At 34.6% G+C, this 22,765-nt stretch overlaps 1 protein-coding gene across 3 annotated transcripts in view; it reads left to right on the top strand.

The window, feature by feature from the left end:
* Positions 1-22,765, top strand: part of Prex2 (phosphatidylinositol-3,4,5-trisphosphate dependent Rac exchange factor 2) — a 273,671-nt gene that overhangs the window by 126,248 nt on the left and 124,658 nt on the right. For all 3 annotated transcript variants that reach the window (XM_047553955.1, XM_047553962.1, XM_047553971.1), the window contains 7 exons: positions 2,374-2,449; positions 6,585-6,657; positions 9,078-9,220; positions 9,773-9,865; positions 12,070-12,218; positions 18,005-18,090; positions 21,431-21,567. In XM_047553955.1, the coding sequence (XP_047409911.1) occupies positions 2,374-2,449; positions 6,585-6,657; positions 9,078-9,220; positions 9,773-9,865; positions 12,070-12,218; positions 18,005-18,090; positions 21,431-21,567 (757 nt within the window). The remainder of the gene's footprint in view (positions 1-2,373; positions 2,450-6,584; positions 6,658-9,077; positions 9,221-9,772; positions 9,866-12,069; positions 12,219-18,004; positions 18,091-21,430; positions 21,568-22,765) is intronic.

The raw sequence follows: 22,765 nt of genomic DNA, 5'->3' as shown, positions 1-22,765 counted from the left end.
ATTACAACTTCCAAAGTAATTTTGCTATTTTAAACTATTTCATAGTAAATTATAGACTTGAAAATGGAATAATCCACACTCAGTTAATATTAATAAGTAATAGTTGAATGGGGATAATTTGAAAATACCATTAACTGAATATTTACCATTATGATTACTTGTATATTGACCCCTTTAATTACATTGTGTAATTAGTTATTAGATAATATATTTTACCTTATGGGATTTCCTTCTAATAGTCTTTTTTTTAAAGAAAAGTTTTATATTTGAAAATTTAAAATTTATTTGAAGTTACTAAGTACAATTTTTAAATTTTATTTTCTTATGTTTTTGTTACTGAAAAGATATGGCTCTTTTTTTTGGAGGAATTAGGATTAATTTTGTTTTTGTCTTAGAAAGTGGACAATCTTGAGTTCTATATTAATGATTACTGATAGATTAGAGAGGAATATTGTTGAACCTTGGTAATATACATTAACTGATAGAATGTTAAATTCATTTCAAGTGATCATATATTATTTGGAGTTTCTTCTCCAAATCATATTTTCAGAACAGAAATGCATATTCCATTTCTGAAATGAATAAAGATGTTTTTCATTCTTGGCTGCAGCATCCAAATGTTTTATGTGTGCAGTGTTTCTATTTTTCATTCTGATATTCAATTCCAAGAAATGCAGAGACTAAAAGAGAGAGAGGGAGAGAGAAATTGCAGAAGTCGCTGTCTTGAGTGTGTGCAGTGTCCTCTCACTCTGCATAATCACACTACATACAGGTTCTGCAGGAGAACTCAGGATCGTATCCACTATTCCTGAAAGTGTTACGTGTACTTTGACAAATAGGCTTTACAAAGTAGAGAGAAATGAAAAGAATGAATATTTATTCACTTTATGCCATAATCCTATAATAGATACCCTTCAAATATTTTGGATAACTTAACACTGAGTACTTATTAGCGACTGGGTACTTAATTTTTTTTTTTTTCTGCTCAATGAATAGAAAATAGTAATGGTTTAATTCTACATGTCACCTCTGTGCATGTTGATCTTATATGTGTGAAAATGTGTTCTGAAAATATATTTTAGCCATATGGGATTTCTTATCAAAAAGGTTACTTTCTATAAGAACTGATAAGAAAGAATTGTTCTCTGGCTAGAAATGGCAGTTGTTTGAGTTGTCAAGGGAAATTTTATGGGACCAAAACCCTAATATAGATGAAATGTATGTTAGTCATGTTTTTAACATGTTTGACTTCAACTTACACAGAGAAAAATGGGTATGTAGAACCACAGATCTACATGTGTTTTATAATAGACTACCCCTTTTCTTTCTTATTGAGTTATGGAAACCAAGATGAAATAGGTGTTGAGGTATCAGAAACTTGGAAATGGATTAAAAAGATTATAAAATAAAACGCTGCTGTTGCTTACTGATTGACCTAATTTACTTATATTGAAATCTCATAATTTAAACTGTATTTCTGGGAGATTTTTATGCAAGTGGGTAAAAGGATGGAAATATTAATTGTAAATTACTGACAGGGGCTAAACAACAGTGAATATAGCTAGTAATTTGTAGATACTTAAAGCTTTTTGTAGTTTGCATTTTTTTTTTTTTTTTTGACATTTTGAAAGGACCATCATTTTCTCATTCCCTTTTGATCCAGGCCTGCAAAATGAATGAATTATAGATTTCTGCCCTTGGGCCTGATCATGAGACTTTGTTGGTATCTAACTGAACTTTGAGTGGTTTCTCAGTTCTGGGAAATCTACTGAACTGATAGAGAGCCTGTTGGGCCGCTTGTTCCCTGGAGTTGTGGTTTCACTGTGTCTGTGCTCTGATCAGACAGAAGGGGTGACAAGTTCTCAGTGTGTCTACTTCAGGGCAGGCCTGTAGGTTTTCCAGAACAACAGAGCCATGGGGACAGTCCTGCAATGCAAATCCTTCCTTCTTGGAGAATATAAAAGCAGTAGTAATGGGTATTGCTTTCTTCTCCACATTTTGAGGAGATTTTTAGTAGAACCTACTGTGACCTAAAGGAAGAAATTCTATTTTATTATTTTATTTATGAGGTATTTTACTTCTAGCTAAATTATTACTAGACACTATAGCATTAGTAGTCTATTTGTATATAAGAAAATGTTCTGCTTCAGTGTCATAGTGGGTCTCTCTTCCCCTTGTATGAGATGATGAAGAATTTTTTTTAGTCATTGTACATACATGCTTTGCAAACCTCTTTCATTTCCACAGAATGTGGGCAATTGATTCTGATTACATTGGTAAACTTTTGTATTGTACACTGACACTTAAGGAAAAATATTTACTTATGCTCACTTATTATTTACTCAATGTTTTTGGTTTCTTTTTTCTTTATAGAGATAAAGATTACCATTTAAGGACTTACAAATCTGTGGTCATGGCCAACAAATTGATAGACTGGTTAATTGCACAGGTAAATACACAAGTTGCTGAGTTTCATTAACTACTGTTCTAAACTTTGAGCCATGTGACTTAGGTACTTTTTTAAAAATTCATAGATGCCTACAGATGAGGTACAATGAAATATCTTTTCCACTCATATCACTAATAGGAAGCAAAGTTAGAATTTGAACCTAGATACTCTTGACTTCAGAGTTCTTAAACTTAACTTTTATGCTATCTTGTCTTTCAAAAGTGTAAGATGTCCCTATCTTAAAAGCATCAGCTGAGATCCGTCAAAGAACACTAAGCATAATTTGAGTATCATTGAAGACCTGCTATGTTCAGACACTGTTTTTTTTTCCATATATTTTCACTAGTTTGTTTTAAAGTTTATTTTTTATAAGTCCTAGCAAATTATTCTAATTTCCGCCTTTTTCTCTATTAGATAACAATTGTGCTTTGGTAATGTGAGCTTTAATATGTCTATGTATATTTTAAATAGCAAAGTATAGGTTTTATTATTGTTATTGTGGTTCTGCTTCTTAGGAATTGGATGCTGACAGCTTGTGTTGAGAAAATAGTTTGCTTATAAGTGTAAAACAAAATAAGGCATCTAGCCCATCATAAAAGATTCAAATATAATACTTATTTAGATGTTTTCTCATACTAGGTCAACTAATAAGTGACTGAAAATATTCCACTGATTAAAGAAAAGGCTAAAAGAACTGATGCCCTTTTAACTGAACTTATTATCTGGAGGGAAGATAGTGCTTGGCTGAAATCTTGTTATTACACTTGCAGTTCGAGTCAATTTTATGAGCAGATTAACTCTTGTTTTTAAAGAAAGTCTCTTTGTTACAAGTAGATAATAACATTTGGTATTTCATCGTGAACTGTTTATTTTTGTTTCATTTATTAAAATTTAAAACCTATTTGGTTCATCTTTGCACATGTAATTTGAGATTTTTATTGTTCAATGTTATTTTTAGATTGTTCAAGACCACTTATTTTTTATGACACCTAAATTTTTACATTTAGAAGTTATTAATATTTTAGATGAAACCAAACAGTTGTTTTCAGATAAAACCCTAATTTGTGTATCCAGCAGTTTTTGCCTCTTATAACATTGTGATCGCATGTCACTGGAATCAATTCTGTATTCAGTATCAGAGTTGGAATTTCACATAGATTATACTGATATAAAAGTCACATGAATGCATGCAGTATGTTGCTTATATGAGAAAATTGAAGAAAATTTATTTAAAGCAAAAACTAGTACAGTGTAAATAAAGTTCTAACTCAGGAAATCAGCTATCAACTTTTTTTTATTTTTTCACTTTTACTTTCCAGTGGTAAGCATTTAGAAGAATACAATAAGTTGATTTAAAACTGGATCAAGTCAAATTCATTTTTTTCCTTCAGTTTTTCATAGTGGCCTGCTTTGATGGCACCTGTAGTTGTGTGTGGTAGAAATTGCACTGGATTTGACTCTCAAACTAGTTGTGCAAATTTGGGCAAGTCATTCCATCTCTCTTGATTATAGTTTTTACAACTGATTACTACATACTGGGATAGCTGTACCTGTCATCTTTTAACTATCATCGAAGCTTTATGATTCTGATATTGTAGAGTTTATCCAAGTTCAAGGATCAGACATACTCAATTCATTGCTTAACTCCAAACTAGAATAGTATGGGCCTGTCTTGGAAGAGAAAGACATACTAATGGAACGATAAGAGACGAAGTTAAAGTTTTAAAGCTAGTATGAAGAAGAGATTTTAATAAAATAAAAGTCTCTTTCTAAAATGATTCTCAAATGGTAAGACTTAATTTACAATATTGACCAGTATTGACTGGATTGATTTGGGTAGTTTTGTAGGACAAAATAAAGAACTGATTTCACTAAGACTGTGTCTGTGTTGTTTTGGAATGTAGTCTAGCTCTTGTAGTTTTCTTCAGTATATTGGGTGATGTCATTTTGGATGATGGAATGACTATTGTTTTCTTTTTAATACCCTTCTTGCTTGCTGTTGTGCTGCTTCTTGTATAATGGTTTATAATAAAGTAACTTATTCCATGATGTCAGGTCCTTTCTGGACAAGGGCATCATGTACTTCTAACATATTATTTCCTTTTTTTTTGCAAGTTGTGATGTGTGCATGCATCACTCCTGATTTATAATTAAATAATGCCTTGTTTCATCAACCCCAAGCAGTTTGTCTTGTGCCTTTCTTTAATGCTCACACATTAATGTGGCACCAGTAGGATTTTTAAAAGGCATAGGGAGGCCAAAACATTTCAGATCATATATTTACACTGTTAATGTTCCATGTAATATTTGTCTGACCTATGAAGCATTTGAATAATTAATCAAAATAAACAAATGTCAGTGAGTATTAAACAAGCTCTTATTGTAAACTGAACATTTAAACAAGCCCTTTCATGATTAAAATAAAACAAACCAACAAAACCGGAAGCAGGTATAATTTCTGCCTTCAGTCGCTGTTGGTAACTGGGCTGATTGTTCCAGCATTGTCTGCCTCAGGAAGCCTTGCTAGATTCCCTGACCTGGGCTCAGGGGTTTCTTCTGTGTCCTGGTTCACTGGGTATATCTGCCTGATCAGGGACATTGACTATAACTGAATAATAGTACTTACTATGTGGCACATTCTAAGTGACCAAGTTCTTAAGTAGATTTGAAAGACTAGAAGGCAAGGAAATATTTTATATTGAACGTTTTAAAATTTGATCTGTAGCACTTGGCATGATATGCAGAAAAAGTATTTCGAATTGAATGTATTGTAATTACCAAAAAGCTAGAATTTTGAAGAAGGTCTGAGGTTCGAAATTACAGATTATAAATGCTTTGGGAAGTAATGGGGTTGCAGGTGTCACAGTATGAGGTGAAACTTAATCTGGGTTCTTTATAGACAGATGGATAGAATTTAAATGAATGGAGGGTAAAGGAAAGGGCAGTGTAAGCATGAACAATTATAAGAGTGAACACAAGGATGAAAATGACAGAATTCAGACAACACAGGGAGACTGAACTGACTAGTGTGAGAGCTGTAGCTCTTAAGCTTTGTAAAATGAATTTGGAGAGGGACAGTAAAACCAGGACATGGAAGGTCTTAAAAACTCAATAAAATTTTTGATATACTGTGATTCTTTAAAAAAAAAAAAGAAAGTTCCTGTAAAGTTTTGGAACATGAAATTCCTGTGTATGAAAGTTGAGTTCTATAATTGCATATGTTAAAAATCCAGAAAATAGTTGATACTTTGTACAAGGGATAAACAAATATCAGATTAGGGTACTGACAATAGAAATTAAATAGAAGCCAGAAAGAAGAGAAAATAGATTTGGTAGAGGACCTAAATGCTAAAGAATAGTCTAGGGAAAAAAAAGGAGACAGTATTTGAGAAAAAGATTCTTAAACTATAAAGCATACAAATATGAGATTATATATCCACAAAGATACATGTTCATAGAAGTATATGGATCCTTATTAGTAGAACCATGTTTTCCAAATCAAAAACAAATTAAAAGATTGTTTTGGGCTGTTTTGTTGGGTTTAGTTGCTTGATCTGATTTTTTTTTTTTTTTTTTCCAGATAGTGAAAGAAAAGCTTGCATTTACTGGCTTGGCCAAACACTTTAAGGTTTTACAAGTCACCAGAGATTAAAAGGCTGTTTTAGGGCCCCTTCAAGAGCAAGGGCATTTGGTGGAAGGGAAGAGTGAATGGCCACGATCATGCAAAATGATTTTTACTTACCTTTATTTAGAGTATTATCATTTTGTAGCTTATTTTTCTGTTACTTAACTGGGATATGGTATCTATGAAAAAACAGGGATTATGTATAGAAGCAACAAATTTTATATACTTACATATTTTCATAGTCAAATAAAATTTTTACTCAGAAAATATTAAATATTTTTTATTTATTGTCAAAGGAAAGTGTTTCATATTGAGTGAATGTTGTATGCATTCTGTCTTCTGAAATGATGGATGTATGTTGTAACTGTTGGATTCCTTTTGTCTTATGAAATGATGGATGCAGTAATACATGAATGACTTCGCCTGAATCCAGTGCTCGGGGCGTCGAGTGTGGTAAAGATGCAGCCTTGAGTTGACTCTGACTTACACTGTACTTTTTTTGGTTAACAGGGGGATTGCCGCACCAGAGAAGAGGCAATGATATTTGGTGTTGGACTCTGTGACAATGGATTTATGCACCATGGTAGGAATTTTTGTCTTGGAAACTTACAGATGTATTTCATTGTTTTGGTTCTTCTTAGGACATTGGGAGTATCTCAATACTCTATTGAGGTCGAGATGAACCAGCAAGGCTGTCTGGGTGTTGCCTTGGGTCCATGCTGAGTCACCACATCTGCAATCCATTTCATTGCTGGTGCCATTCCTGTGTCAAATTGCTGTTATCTACCCGTTGCCATGACTTCTTTTATTTTTCAAGCCGATGCTGATTCCAGAAGAGCAATGGCTTGAGCTAGAAGTTTTGGTTTGCTCATGTACCTCTTTGAATTGATTTCAAATTAGACTTTTTTTTTTTTTTTTTTTTAATTACACTAGAGTGTAGAATAATTTAATGACATGTGGCTGAATATTTACTGTTCTTTTTGGGAAAATATTTTCAAAATCACCTTAGGGATTTAAATTATAGATCTCTGGGGGAGATGTTTCTTTTTGGTCATTTGAGATAGATTCTTGTTTGATGACTTTTAGCAAATCATCAAATAAGAGTTTTTAAATAAAGTTCATGGATTTATCAAAACAAGATTGGGTTTTTCCTTTGTCTTCACACTAGGTTTTAGAATCCATGGACCCAACCATTTTTCTTTCAATTATTAATGTATTATGCCTCTAAATGTATTTCCCAGCCCTTATATTTATTTGTCAGTTATTTATAGAGGATTGTTACACCTTTATGAAGGAAGTACACCCAAAATCACAGCAGTTCTGAGCGTATCCTTGGTTATCATGTGTTTGTTGGGGATTTCTGTCCCTTCTCCCTCTGTGTAGGCAGATCACTGTGTGGGTTGTCAAAGAGAAACACCAGTCCCTGAAGAACAATTTAATGGAAGAAATTATAACATTTTAGGGAATTAAAACTAGACCATCAAGCTAAAAACCCTCAAAAGTTTTGATTCATTCTTCATTTTAACATAAAGCTTCGGCAAGTAGTAAATTTATCTAAACATTTATTGTAAAATATGAAGTGACAACAAGAGTAGAGAAACTGGCAAGGGAAACCAGTTTGCCTGGTGCCTCGCTATACTGATGCCTTCCCCTGCTCCTGGGGATGGGTTGTTTGGTGAATGAAAACAGCTGTAGCAGAAGCCTCATGTGAACTTTGGAATTCTGCTTAGATCCTTTAGGAAGATTTAACCTGAACTATGTTATCATTTCTGTTTTTTACCATGGCTTGTATTGCTTTTATATCATGGTTGATACATTGCCAGCGAGTCTTCCATTCAAAGATCAATACAGTCTCTCTATCCAATGAACAATTATTTATTTGAACTCTGTAAAAATAATGATATAAAACAGGGGTCTTTTGGGATTGCTTAACCAAGTTGCCAAGTGATTTACGTGGATTACCTCCTTTTAGTTTAATGCAACATGGTGAAGGTTTTATTACCCTCACTTTACAGATTGAGAAAACGGAAGTTTGGAGTGTTTAGATTATATTCTCATTGTCACATCTAGAATCAGTTCCAGACCTGAGCTGGTCTGTCACAAAACCTAATTCTTTCTACTGTGCCCTGGGACCACTGCCATCGCTTTAGCTCCTGGCTCTGTGAATCAGCTTGTCTCATCAAGTACACTTCAAGGTAGTAAGGATAGATAATGAGAAATAAAGAAGATTTCTCCTGTAAAGCATTTTGACAGCTGTCAGGATCTCATTCTGTACAAATTCTTTAGTAATTACACTTTGTTTAAACAAGGCTAACAAAACATAAACCTTATGTCATCAGTCCATGGTAAGGATCTTAGGGGCTTTGGGGAAAAAACGTTAATGGTCAGATGGAAGGGAGAAAACTGACTCTTGACAGAAATGAGGTTATCGGAGAACATTGCTTTTAAACAAAAGAGAACTATAAATTTGTGGAAACTAACATCGCGTTTCACCCAGAAGGCACCTTTCTGGTTGAAGTCCTAGAAGAAAAGTGACACAGTGTGATTTTCTCACACAAGCAGGACCCTTCACCCATTTGAATTTTCCATAATTGTGCTGGATATTAAAAACATGCATAAAATGTTTACTGTGAGTTGAGAACACTGCAGGTTTCTAAGTTTGCTTTACATGCATTTTAGGATTTTTCAAAATCTTCTACTTAAATTTGGATTTTGATCTGCTGAATGACAGACTTGAATAAGTACAAAACAAACTCACATTGGAAAAATAATTATTTTAAAAATCTAAAAACCTTTATATAACAGTAATTTAGAGGAAACATTGATTTGAAATTATAGAAAGAAATAGAAAAAAATATCTGAGGGATATTTGCATCATTTGTCCTAAAAATATAAAGTTGAGGTTATGGGCAGATATTTACTTACTGAATGTCTACGGCTATGGAACACTAATTGGATTTTTGAATTAAGTGAAATAATTTAAATCTTTTTCTGTTTGTATAGTCCTTGAAAAAAGTGAATTCAAAGATGAGCCTCTACTTTTCCGTTTTTTTGCGGATGAGGAAATGGAAGGATCAAATATGAAACATCGACTTATGAAACATGATTTAAAAGTTGTGGAAAATGTTATAGCTAAGTCACTGTTGGTAAGTTTGTTAATATGTAAGTCTTCTTCTGTATGGTGTGAGACAATGCAAGAAGGTTTGGAGGAGAAATGATAGGGTTATAGCCTTAACCTAATCAGTGAATTAATTCCTGATGGGATTACCTGAGTGGAAATTAGAGGAAGGTGGGGTGTAGCTGGAGGAAGTGGTTCATTGGGGGTGTGGCTATTTTGTATCTGGAGGGTGAAGTCTCTTTGCATTCTGATCGTCATGTGAGCTGCTTCCCTCTGCCACATTCTTCTGCCGTGAGGTTCTACCTCACCTCGAACCCTGAGGAACAGAGCTAGCCTTCTATGACTAAGACCTCTGAAACCTTGAGCTTTCAAATAAACTGTTTCTCCTTTACAATTGTTCTGGTCAGATCTTTTAGTCACATCAGCAATAAAGCTGACGAAAACATCTTGATTAGACAGTAGCAGAAGACTGAATAAACATATTTGGTGGTGATGCATTTGACTTCATGACTTCATTCTGTTTTGTTTTTAACTTTGTTCATAGTTGTGCTAGCAATAATGTTATTATTTTGCATTTCAGATTAAATCTAATGAAGGCAGCTATGGCTTTGGGCTAGAAGACAGAAATAAAGTTCCAATAATAAAATTGGTAGAAAAAGGGTCTAATGCTGAGGTAATGTAAATTAACATTTTTATTTAAAATTGTTGTCATGGTATACAAACAAAAAAAGTTCTAAACAAACTGAAATTAACCTTTTAAGTAACCTTTTCGAAGACAGTGTCTTTGGATGATCTAATTCTCAGGTTCTACCAAATACCCTTGAGGTTTGTGGCAGATGAACTCCTATCTATGCAGTCAGAGATATTGGGGATGGGGAGGTGGTGACATTCCCAAGATCTACAGCTCTGAACTTGTTGATCTCTTGGGAGACCAAACAGCTTGGCTCTTCCTATATACCTGGGGCCTCGCTCATCACAGATTCTAATAGGAGACTTATGGGGGTAGCATAGGGTGTGACTGTCTGTACCATTTATTTGAGATGACTCTTCTTCAATTAAGGGCTGTATCTTCTATTTACCTATCCCCTTTGTCTTTTCTGTGAATGTAACTTCCATCAATAAGGCACATGCTTTGATTTATTTTCTCATTAGATTAATGCTGATTGACATTCTCTTATTTTGCCAGGTTTTTAAACAGAGGAATCCCCTAATCATTTATTCCTTCATTCAGAAATATTTATTTAATAGCTGTTATATGCTTGATAGTGTTCTAGTTTCTGCTAATACAGCAATGAACGATACAGACAAAATCCCCAGACTCTAAGCACTACTTTCCAGTGCTGAGTCTTAGGTTGAAAGTATCCTCACCTTGCTGCCTTTCTCATAAGATACTTCATCTTCCAGCAAGCATGTCAGTACCCATATCTCAATAAAGAATGTGAGAATTAATGAAATAAAACTTTTAACTTTGAATGTATTTAAAATTGATGGTAACTTATCAGCCATCCTCTTGTCTACTAATGTTTAAGGTCTCTGCTTTTACCAAAACACAGATGCGTGTGAGATAAAGCTTTATATACAGCACGCTATTTTCAAGCAAGGTAACGCTGGTCAACGTATACTTTATTCATGGGCCTGGTTAGCAAATGACCTTAAGATGTTTCTCCCATGTTGTTTTCAGCAGAGGCTTTTACAGTCCAGCTGCATCTGCTCTGACACTGATGAAATGCCCTCTCCCAAGGTGTTCATTATTTAGCTGGCCGCCAGAACAGCAGGGAGTTTGTGGGTAGTAGGTTGGGTAAGAAAAGCTTCTGGTTGACTTAAAGGGGTGATGTCTTCCTTGTCCTCTTTCAGCATCTTGCACTGTTGATGCCTCCATGATTATTGGAGCTTTCTGGCCCATTCCTCTCCTCTGCCCTGGAGACTGATGCTAATGAAACTGGTCTTGAAAATCAGGATCAGGTCTCTTACCCCTGGTGTTGAAGATTAAACACCAGAGAAATGCTGAGGCAAGAGCAAAACGTTTTATTTAAAGGCTAAAACTGAGAGACAGAGAGACGTCTTCAGAAAGCAGGGTGTCCAGAACCGGTGCCTGAGGGAGTGGGGGAGCTTTGCCCTTCAATAGATTTTAGGTTTCCTTTCTTCTCATGTCCCCTCCTCCTCTTATCTTTCCTACCTGACCCAAAGCCAGGAGAGGAACTTCCCAGGGGGTTCCTCTCCCTATTTTCCATTTCTGCCCTGAAAGTCAGGAAGAGAGCCACCGGGAGGTACTCATTAACAACTCTTTGCTGGGAAGAACAATTCCCTGGAAGCAGGTGACCTTGGCAACAGGTGGCAAAGGAGGGGAAATGTTCTGGAGGTATTAGCATTTGATTTCCTTTTGAACCACCCCCATCTTCCAGACCCAATCATTCGTTATCTACACTGACTGTCCTTTTGCACCAGTCTCACTAATGTCAGGCTAGAGATGCATAGTAGATAGTATATAGACTTACACACACAAGCAATGATTGAAACTCTCTTAATATTAAAAAAAAAAAAAATTACCTGGGGTGTGACTATAGTTTTAATGGGTGAAATTTTACAAGGACCTCTCTATGACAGAAAAAGGAGTAAGAGGAATACAGTGTCAACTCAAGGAGGAAAGGTTACTTAAAAGGTTGATTTCAGCTTTGTAATCAGATTCAAAACTAGACCCGTGAAAACGATGATAGCTATGTTATTTCATCCATAGATCTCTGAATTTGCATAAAACATTACAGATGTGTTTGCAATGCCAGAGTCTAAGCTCTGAACTTTTTCAGATTCTAGTTCTGGGAAAACCTAGATTCTTTGTTAAATTACCATTTGAATTATTTTTTGTGATTTCTCTTTTAGATGGCTGGCATGGAAGTTGGGAAAAAGATTTTTGCCATTAATGGTGACCTGGTTTTTATGAGACCTTTCAATGAAGTGGATTGCTTCCTGAAATCATGCTTAAACAGCAGAAAACCTCTAAGAGTTCTCGTGAGCACAAAGCCAAGGGAGTAAGTTGTGTGATTTTTTTTTGTGGGATTAAAAAAATTATACATAGATGAGTGAAATAGAAAGTTAACTAAGTAAATTTTAGAATTAAGCATCTCATATTTTAGAACATTTAAACCTAACCAGCTCACAAATACTGGTCTGTAGGCCATGGAAAACTGTATCGCTTGTTGTGAAAAGTGCTTGCTACTTGAATCATGTAGTTCAGTAGAGAGAATGCTTTCCTTTTGCTGCCAGATTTTTCCTGTTCTGAGTTAAGTTGAGGTTGACCATGAGTGAGAAAATTATGAGTGAGAATTAAGAATTGCATGTGAAGTTGTTGCTGAAAGCTCGGTCCTTGTCCCTGATACCAATCCAATAATGAGGACACAATTTTGAGAAAAAGGAGAAAGAAAATTTTATTGCTTTGCTAGCAAAGAAGAAACACAGGGGACTTCTGTCCTGGAAACCGTGATTCTTCTCTTCAGCAGGAACAGGGTACTTTTAGGTAATTCAAAGGCTATATTCCATGTGTTCATGGTTGGAGTTGTAATTTACTTGTTCATTTGGGAGATAGTCATTTTTGAGATCTTCTGGTACCATCCCCAAAGTCTGGATTACTTCATTCCTTTGGTGGGTTTGTACTTAAGGACATATAAATTGTCCTAAAAGGGGAAGAAAGGTAATCCTGTTTCTCCTGATATGAGGGAGGAGCAGAGAGAGAGAAAGAGAAAGAAACATGTCTATTTTAAAAATAAGTTGCAGTGGCAGAGCAGCAAGGGCTACATTCAATGCATAAAGTAGACCAGTGTTAGAAGGCTATCAGACTTTCTGATACTCTGAGGTGATTAGATACCATTTTTAATTTAGTGCTCATAAGAAAGGGTATCAAGCCTGAGAGATGCTTCAGGATTGTGTATGCCTGGTAATACACTCACTGTTTAAAAAAAATCTGTAGAAATACCTATCATTTTGCTGCCTATACTTAGAAAAATATCCATGTTTATTGTAGAAAAGTTAGTACAGATTTTTCTAAAGGGAACATTTTTTCTAATAGTCTTATCCATAGCCATTTTTCTGAAATTTTGTGTTTGATGCATTTTCTCAATGTCGATGCATATATGTGTAACCGTATGCATACAATGTGGGGCCATGCTTTATATGCTGCTATGTGTTCTGGCTTTTTACCATGTTGTAGGTGTATTTGCAACTGAGTGACTTTTCTTCTGAAAATTATTTTTATCAGTGCACTAATATTATCAGATTTGCCCTGAATTATTTAATCAATTGAGATAATACACATAAAGTACTTAATGCATTGTCTTTGTGTACCATGATTATATCAGAATTACTGTTTAGACTTTACTTACATCATTTATCAATAAGCAACTTCATTAATTTCAAGATAAATGTTATTATCACTTCAAAACCAAGATTATTTACTTACAAAAATTTAAGTACACCTTGTAAGCACAAGGCCCTGGGTTCGATCCCCAGAACCGCAAAAAAAAAAAAAAAAAAAAAAAAAAAAAAAAAAAAAAAAAATTAAGTCCATATAGTATCCTTCCTTGTCTTAAAATGTATTATTATATGTAAAAAATATTGCATAGTTATATATAATCACAAACATCTGGATGCCCTGTGTGTAGTTTACCGGAGTCAAAGTGCAGTCTAATGGCTAGATTCTCCCTAGTAAGTCTATTCCTGGCAATGTGAAATCATTAAGGTGGATGAATGCTTTAGCTCCACCAGTAACTTACCAAGTGGTCTAACAGAGTGACTCATTAATTAAAGTTAGTAATTTAGGAAGACTGGCCTAGGGGGCAGCAAAGAACCACAACAGTGTCTTCCCTCTAAACCTAATTATGATCTGTTCCTCTCCCTTAATCCAGCTCTGCCTGGGATGAGGCTATTCCACTTGCCTATCTCTTGATACTTTGAGGAACTTTAACAGGGAGAGGACTGACTGGAAAGAAATAAGGGAGTAGTATTCCAAAACAATCTTAAGTAAGCATAAAGGCTTTGCCCATTTTTCTCTGGTTTAATCCCACAGCTACTGACTGGTCCGCTGACAGATGTATATCAACAGTTAGAAGAGTGTGAGTCCAGTGTCTTCAAACTAAGCAGACAAAAGCAAATCCCCCTCCTAGAATTAGTGCTAGAAGAGCAGAGCTGGGACCTGTGGAACCTGACCTTTCCCTCAGTGTTTGTTGCATGGTATTTGAAACCAGAGGTCCAACCCTTTCTTCCTCTGCTTGCCCGCTAAGTGTGGCACTTCACTTCAACATTCACTTCAGTGTTCACTTCCGCATACTCATTCATAAGATGGGCAGGCTTGTGCACAGAGCTGCCAAGACACTCAGTAAGTCTAGGCACGTTAATGAGGTGTTTAGCACATAGTGAGTACTCCTGTGATATTATACATGGTACTTTTACCCATTTTCTCATTTCATTTTGTTCCATTGATGATAATATCAAGAACATCTTTTGTTTCATGTCATGTTTAATGTATAGAAAATTTGAGGTGAGAAGACCATTCCTAAAAGACAAGGCCTGAAAATACTAGAATTTCATTATCAAAAAATGTATTTTATATTTAATAATAAAAAAGGACCTATTTTGTATTTAAAAACTTTTTTGAAGATGGTATATTCATTTTTCCCCTTTTCTTTTGTTTGACTCCTTATTCCACTGAGTACTGTAAATTACTCATTTACACACACACACACACAAGTCTTTAACAGTTTGAAATAATGGTCATGCAATTTACTAAGAGAATAGGAAAAAAATTGTAGTATAGTATTTTAGATAATATACTTAACCAGTATAAATAGAGTGACATTTCGTGTGGAAAATCTTAATACAAGTCGCAATTTTTATTGCACGATGTGTACATATTCTTTTTACAGTTGTGCTGGTTCCCATCCAGAATAATTTCTGGTGAAGTAAAATACTCATCTGCTAACGACATCCTTGAGGACATGCTGTGTGCACTGTAGGTGTTTACCTGCATCCCCATCCTCTACCCACTAAATGCCAGTAGAAGTTCCCAAATTCCAGTTGTGACAATCAAGACACCCTCCACAGTAGTACAGCGTGCCCTGACAGGCTGTGCGGCTATTACTCTATTATTATGGAATCAAATATTTTGAAAAAATTATCAATACCAAATTTAACATTTCTGTTTGAAAATTAACATTCAAATTATGTAAATCGATAGCTTCCCCATCATTACAAGTGTTTTTGGAAAGCTTTGACATATTAAAGATAATTATAAATATTTACTTCATTCTTGGCGTTCATTGTGATATCCTTGCTTGATAAGGCATTCCTGTTGTTTACAGTTTCTCCCCATGAGTTCTTTGATTTTCTTTCCTCTTAAATTGATAAGAGAGTGAAAGGTGATGATGCACGTTTCTCTCTTGTGAGAATTTTCTGATAAAATAGAACAGGTAATTTTTCTTAGAAAGTCCATGAGCTGAATTAGCTACTATGGACTACTTGTGGTCCAAACAGAACACACACAGTGGCTCAGCAGAGCAGGTATTTATTTCTCACACGGGTGAATGAAGTACAAATGAAGGGATTTTGGATAGAGGCGGGAAGATCTCTGCTCTTTCCAATCAGTTCCTTTTGTCTTACATCATAGTTACCTTCTCCTGCCTTGAATTCCAAGGCTACCCTGGAGGTTATCTTCACTTTGGGTCTAGAGGGCATAAGACCTCAGGAAAAGCTGCATGGAAGTTTTTGTCTAGCGCCCTTATATTTTCTTAAAATATCTTTTTAAAAATTTAAGTAGTATCCTGTTTGGAGGAGAAAAGGCAAAAATATCAGAGGCAAATACAATAGAGCTTTCTTTTGATTCTAACCGTAGTTTACACTTGATTATATCAAGGAATTTTTCAAAAACCTATATAGCAGAACTTAGCAAACTTATTTTCTACAGGAAATAGAACATTCCCCTTGTATAAATTTAATTCTTCTTTTAATAAGAAATATAGTATTCCTAACAGGGGAAATATTTTCTCACAAGATCATTTTATTATTGGAGTTGCACCATTTCCCCTAAAAATGAATCTTCTGGTGTTTTGTACAATTTTTGTTAACAAAAACAAAATAATCTTGAATATTAGAGTCAACCTTACACAGCAATATCAGAAGGATAGAAAAACCTACTCAGAAAGGGTTGAAAGGCAACTGTAAATTACACTTAATTTGAAAGCAACAGTAATTCATCATGCCCCAAAACTCCTAAGTTATTTCAGTACAAGTGAACTTTTATTCATAATATGCAGGCCATTTTTGTTTCATGCTCACCAGAATATCTATTTATAATCTTATTTTTCTTAGTATCTTTCATTTTAAGTGTAATGCAAATTCACTGTGTATCCTTGACAGACACTATTAACTCTGTGCTATTCAAAGGAAATGGCTATAGCCTTGTACACCAAAGGGTATTTAATTAGGGATAAAGGGCATATTAATTCTCTCACGTCCATCCCACATATATGTAGGTCACTTCGTACTGTATAAATTGATTTATAATAAGACTTCAAAGTTTCCCTAGAACACACAGTTTGTATTTTTATCACCAAATGCCTCATATGCAAGGTTGCAGGTATAGCCTTTGCCATCATTGCCTAATGCAGTGTATGACTTTCTCAAGTTTTCTAGGCACAGAGTATTGCTCAAATTACTTCCACCAGCTCTGTCTAACTTCAGACTTTGTCCAACCTGCCCTTGAAGAGCTGTGAACCTTGATTTCATAATTAATTCATTTTTTGGAAAATGTTTCTTGAGCATCAAGCATTATCCATCCAAATTTATTGCATTGTATTCTTTTGGTTTTGCCCTTTTCTGCAGTCTATTTTGTACTCATCTTTATTGTTATGATGTTACATCTTATCTGGTGTTCTCTGCTTTTCATTGTTGCTATCTGATTTCTGGCTTCCTTCTGTGGAGTGCCTCATTTATTAGTGACAAGTTGAACATCCTTCACTGGTTTGGCATGACAGCTGACTCAGGTTTTCCCTGCCTTCATATTTTTTTTCTGTGTGGATTTAAAAGAAATATTCCTCTTTTTTTTTTTTAATTCAGGTTTACCTTTTGATGTATTATTCTTTTAGAATTTCACTGCACAAATACTAAAGTTAATCATATTCTTTAATTATTTTGATGTAGTGTTTGACAGCTCTGTTCTTTATAACTGGTTCTTTGTTGGTGTTCTTTGATGAAGTTCTCAACAGGTAGAAACCTATTAACATTGTGTTTCTGTTATATTAATATTCATCAAGAAGTTTCACAAGGTATTCCTTTCTTTCTTTGTACCAGTATATTAATGAGAGAAACTTCCATTGTATTAAGTACCTACCTAGCTCATGGCACAGCCCAGGGCAGTTTATCAACTGTGTCTCTTTTAATACTCACTGACACCCTGAAAAGTAAGTTTTAACAGCAGTTAACTTTCTGTGAACAGTTTCTTTGAAGCTTTATGTCAAAGAAGTTAAGGAGTCTATATAATTATCAAGTGACTGAATGAGGTTTGTCTATCCCCAGACTCCATTTGTTTTTCAGGATATGCTATGTAATGATTGTGTTCAATTTAGAAATTAAGTATTGTATACCAGTTCTGTGCTTTTGTGTTGGTGGGGACCATATTTGTATCCCAGGGCTTCTAGCCAATGTCTTTTATGTGGCAGACCCTCCATATGTATTTATTGAAAGAGTGAGTAAAGGTGTAGATGACTGTCATTTTAACCAATTGTGGCATACAAAAATTATCTTACCTTATTTTTCTGATTGATATTAGGACAGTGAAAATCCCAGATTCAGCTGATGGGCTTGGATTCCAGATCCGAGGATTTGGCCCTTCTGTTGTGCATGCAGTAGGAAGAGGTAAGAAATTCATCTTGCTTGGTATAGAGTTTTGCAGCATGGTTTGGATATTCCTTTCTGAATAGGAATATATTTAAAATATTCACAATCATGTTGCTATGAATTTTCTCACTAATCATTTTCACTATATTAACTGAATAGTAGTACATTCAAGAAACAAAAATTTCCAAGGAAATCTCTTTAAAATTCTGAGATATATTTATCCTGGATAAATATTTGGTAATACAATGACTGATACCTCAATCTCACTTTTCTATATGCTTCATCTTAACCAAAGGATATTGATGATATTAAGGTTGTATATTTGTATTTTACTTGACTGCAAGTAATTGTTGATTGTTTTGTTTTTGGTCAGTAATGCAGTTTTAAGACTTTAGAGTGTTTTGTGAACTCTATTTCCTGTTGCTACTTAATTCCTTCAGGTGTTCCTCTGAATCTTGGATATATTTCACCATGAAGTATATTTTAAATTAAATAATTTTGGTAACTAAAAAGTTGTTCATATTTCATTCTATTTTTTGAAAAACAAGTCAGCTATTGACATGTTGTTATATGTATTTTTTGTTTTAATGACTCTAACAGTGGAAGGGAATAACAGTTCCCACATTGCTAAACATAATAAATAACTGACTACTATAGCAAGAAGTGTTTCTATAAGCATGAGAAGCCATGTATTTATTTAACAAGGGGGACATAAATACCTTTTAGTGCTGAGAAACATGAAGCATCTTAATATCAGTCAGACCTTAGAGAGGAAAATATTAAAAGGGCCTTGCTATCAGAATAAAATTTATCAAGAACATATAGTTAGACATTTATTACATTATAAAATTTATTGTACATGTTTATGATAAAAATCCATCATACCAAAACTTGTCTTTTCACTCAAAGTTTTAAAAGTAGAGATGGATAGATTTTTAAAACTGTTTCAGTAACTCATTAAATTTTTTAAAATGGAAATGGGATATTAGATATTAAATTTCTTTTTCATTTTCAAAAAACCCAAAAAAGGAGTTCACATCACCAATACTAGAAAGTTACTGAAATCCTGAGTGAACTGGGTCTACTTATTAGTGTCCTCTAAGGAACAAGGTTCTGTCTTTGGAGTTTAGTGATGAGGTTGGTCTAAGTCTGGTTCTTGTACTTTTCCGCTCTCAGGTGTGCATTACATGAAAAGATGTTTTTCTCTGGTTTCTTTTCACACTGATGGTATGTGGTCAAAGCAGCCTTGTTCTCACAGTGAGTCCCTGTAGTCAACTCACTCCAGCATGGTCAGAAGTCCTCTTGCCTGTATTCAGGCCACTGGCTTTCAGACTTGGATGAAGATTTTTGTCCCTTCTCCTGAGCAGCTTCATGAATGTGGAATCAGTGACTCCCGATAGACTGTCTTGTCTTTACTGGACCACTGTTATTATTCAGCAGTTTTTAAATGTATCCTTCTTTTTTTAAAAAAAATTAATTATTTAATTATTTTAAATTTTTTTACAGACTGCCTTTTGATTCATTGTACACAAATGGGGTACATCATTTTGTTTCTATGGTTGTACACGATGTAGATTCATACCATTCGTGTAATCATACATGTACACAGGGTAACGATGTCTGTCTCCTTCCACCATTTTTCATACCTTCCTCCCCCTCATTTCCTTCTACATAATCTAAAGTTCCTCCATTCTTCTCTCACTCCCCACACCCCCACCCCCATTATATATCATTCTCCACTTAGGGAAAAGATTTGGCCTTTGGTTTTTTGGGATTGGCTTATTTCAGTTAGCATGATATTCTCTAATTCCATCTATTTATTTGCAAATGCCATCATATTATTCTTCTTTATGGCTGAATAATATTCCATTGTGTATATATACCACAGTTTCTTTATCCATTCATCTGTTGAAGGGCATCTAGGTTGGTTCCACAATCTACCTATTATGAACTGAGCCGCTATAAACATTGACGTGACTGTGTTACTGTAGTATGCTGATTTTAAGTCCTTTGGGTATAAACCAAGGAGTGGAATAACTGGGTCAAAAGTTGCTTAAAATTATCTCCTAAGATTGACTTCTGTTTTCTTACCTCAATAACTCTGGCTCTTAGACACAAGGCCTTCAGAGTCTTCTATGCCTATAAGGTTCAGAGGCTGAGGGCTTCACACCAGCCATACAAGGTCGCTGGGGCTCTGCTCAGCCACCCAGGTCTCTCTCCTTTACACCCTCCTGCCCAGTATTGAGCTCACACCAGGAGAGCTGCTTCTGTGCCCCCACATGTCCAGGTGATTTCTTGACTCCATTCCTTTCTTCCTGCTGGTCTCTGCTGGGAATGTCCTTCCTTCTCCCAAGACTCAATTCAATGCAGAAAAACCACTAGATATTTTGGGGAGTGAATTTTGTTGGGGACTGAGAGGAAAGGAAAAGGTTCATTCATAAATATTAATTTTCTTAAAAGTGTTTAATACTTCCTTCATGGGAGAAAATGCTTACAATGAACATCTTTTCTAGCATATTTATGATATTTTACAACCATTTGTGAAAATTACGTGTATTATATTTATTAATGGTATTTTGTCAGTGTTGATTTGCTCAGGTTATACAATATCAGTCACTGGAAGGTTCAGAAAAATCTTAACTCACTGGTTAGAATATGCCACTTCTTATTTAAATCAGTACCTATGCAGACAAAGTGACTGAAAAATTAGTATTATCTGCTCTGTTCTCCACAGATTCTCTGGTTCCTGAACACTTATTTTTCTTAGACCATCCAGGCTGCTCATAGTGGCTAATTGACTTGAGTTTTTTGCTTTTAAGAATTTATTTTTAGGGACTGAGAATGTGACTCAGTGGTTGGGTACTTGCCTAGCATAGGCAAGGCCCTGAGTTCAATTCCCCATGCCACCAAAAAAAAAATATTTTTTTCTTTTTTATATTTATATTAAATTGTTGGCATTTTTGGAAAAAGTAAGTTCTCTTTTAATGTTAAGTCTTCTGTAAAGAAAGATAAGACATATGTTTCTGACTTGTATTTTTTATTATATATATATGTATATTAGGAAATTAGGTAGACTAGACATTTAAAGAGGAAAATAACTTATTAGCATTTTAAAGGTCACTGTGAAATATTCCCTCAAACTAATTCTTAGGGAGGTGGGAAAGTGTTCTTTTAATCACAGTTTGAATGGTGAGTTAAAAAGCAGAAAAATGTTGAGAGAGCATTGCTATCAGAACCAAATTTATCAGGAGCTAGACCTTTATTATATTTTAAAATTGCTTTCATGGTTCTATGTATGATAAAGATGAATCTTATTCTTCAACTTCATTTTTGGCAATTTTCCCATTTATATTTAAAGGAACTGTGGCCGCAGCAGCTGGCCTTCACCCTGGACAGTGTATTATCAAAGTGAACGGAATCAATGTCAGCAAAGAGACCCACGCCAGTGTCATTGCGCATGTTACAGCCTGTAGGAAATACAGGCGACCAATGAAGGTAGAGTGCTCCTCAGTTTATCTGGATGTGATTCAGACTTGCAAAGGAGACCAAGGGGATAGCCTAGAATAGTGCCAGAGCCGTTTGTCGTTTCCACTTCTAAGTGAATTTAAACGCAGCATTGTAAATCCCATAATGACTATTTTATCTGCATAATTAATCAAAGTGGACTGTGTTTAATTGGTTGCATCTTATTGTTACGATATTATTACTTGCTTAAAAAGTGCTGTTGGGTATTTTCATTTTCATTTTGGTAGGAGTTTATCTAATTGAAATTCAAAGGTTTGAGCTATTTTCTTAGAATCACTTTAGAATATAATAATGATCACTGTATCTGTGTATGTACATGTAAATTATAAATATACTGTTTATCCTAAGACTTCTGTGAAAAAGTTGCAATTGTGGGTTGATTTTTAGATATTTTTATTTAGGAAACTGGGTTAGCTTTTAAGAGAAAGTGCCAAAATGTGCTTGGCTTTCCTTAAAATTTTAATCACTATTTTTTGATCCATAAGTGACACAGAGAGATAAAATTAGAATCCTAATTCATAAGCAAAGTTCATTATCTCATGGCGAAAAAGTGAAGGTTGGACTGTAGGAGAAAATTTTGCTCAACTTAATCAACTAGATGCAGAAGGAACTTTAGAGAGGTCTTGAATTTTTAATAGTCATGCATGGTGAAGTACTGTTTTCTAGATTTGAGAATATGAATGTGTTTATACCAAGAACATAAATGGTGATTTTCTCATAGACCAGGGCCAATGTTCTGCAAAATTTTGAACTTGCATGGAAAGAACTGATCAATTTTGCTTACTGATAAGGTCAAAGCTAACATGGAAATTGGAATTTACACATAAACTCATAGCTTATTCTGATTGATAGTATAGTTCAATAAATATTTGTTAAGCTATGTGATTGAATGCATTTTTCAAAAGATTTTTAAGAAATTATTAAACCTTCCCCCTTCTTTCAGAATTTTTATCAAGCCCCAAACTGAAATATTTGAGTTTCGTTCCTTTTCTCTTTCCCAGCCTGTCTTCTTAGAGGAATGTTGATCAGTGAAATAATTTTTAAAAAGCAATAAATGGACAGAAAAATTCACTAAGTAACATGTTCTCTCAGGTATCCATTGCTACAAAACAGACTACCCCAAAGTTTAGTGTCTTAAAGCAACAGTGATTGATGATTTCTCCTGACT

Source organism: Sciurus carolinensis, chromosome 1 (genome assembly GCF_902686445.1).
Source record: "Sciurus carolinensis chromosome 1, mSciCar1.2, whole genome shotgun sequence".
NCBI lineage: Eukaryota > Metazoa > Chordata > Mammalia > Rodentia > Sciuridae > Sciurus > Sciurus carolinensis.
Note: the sequence above shows the minus strand (reverse complement) of the source record. Positions and strands in the feature narration are given on the sequence as shown.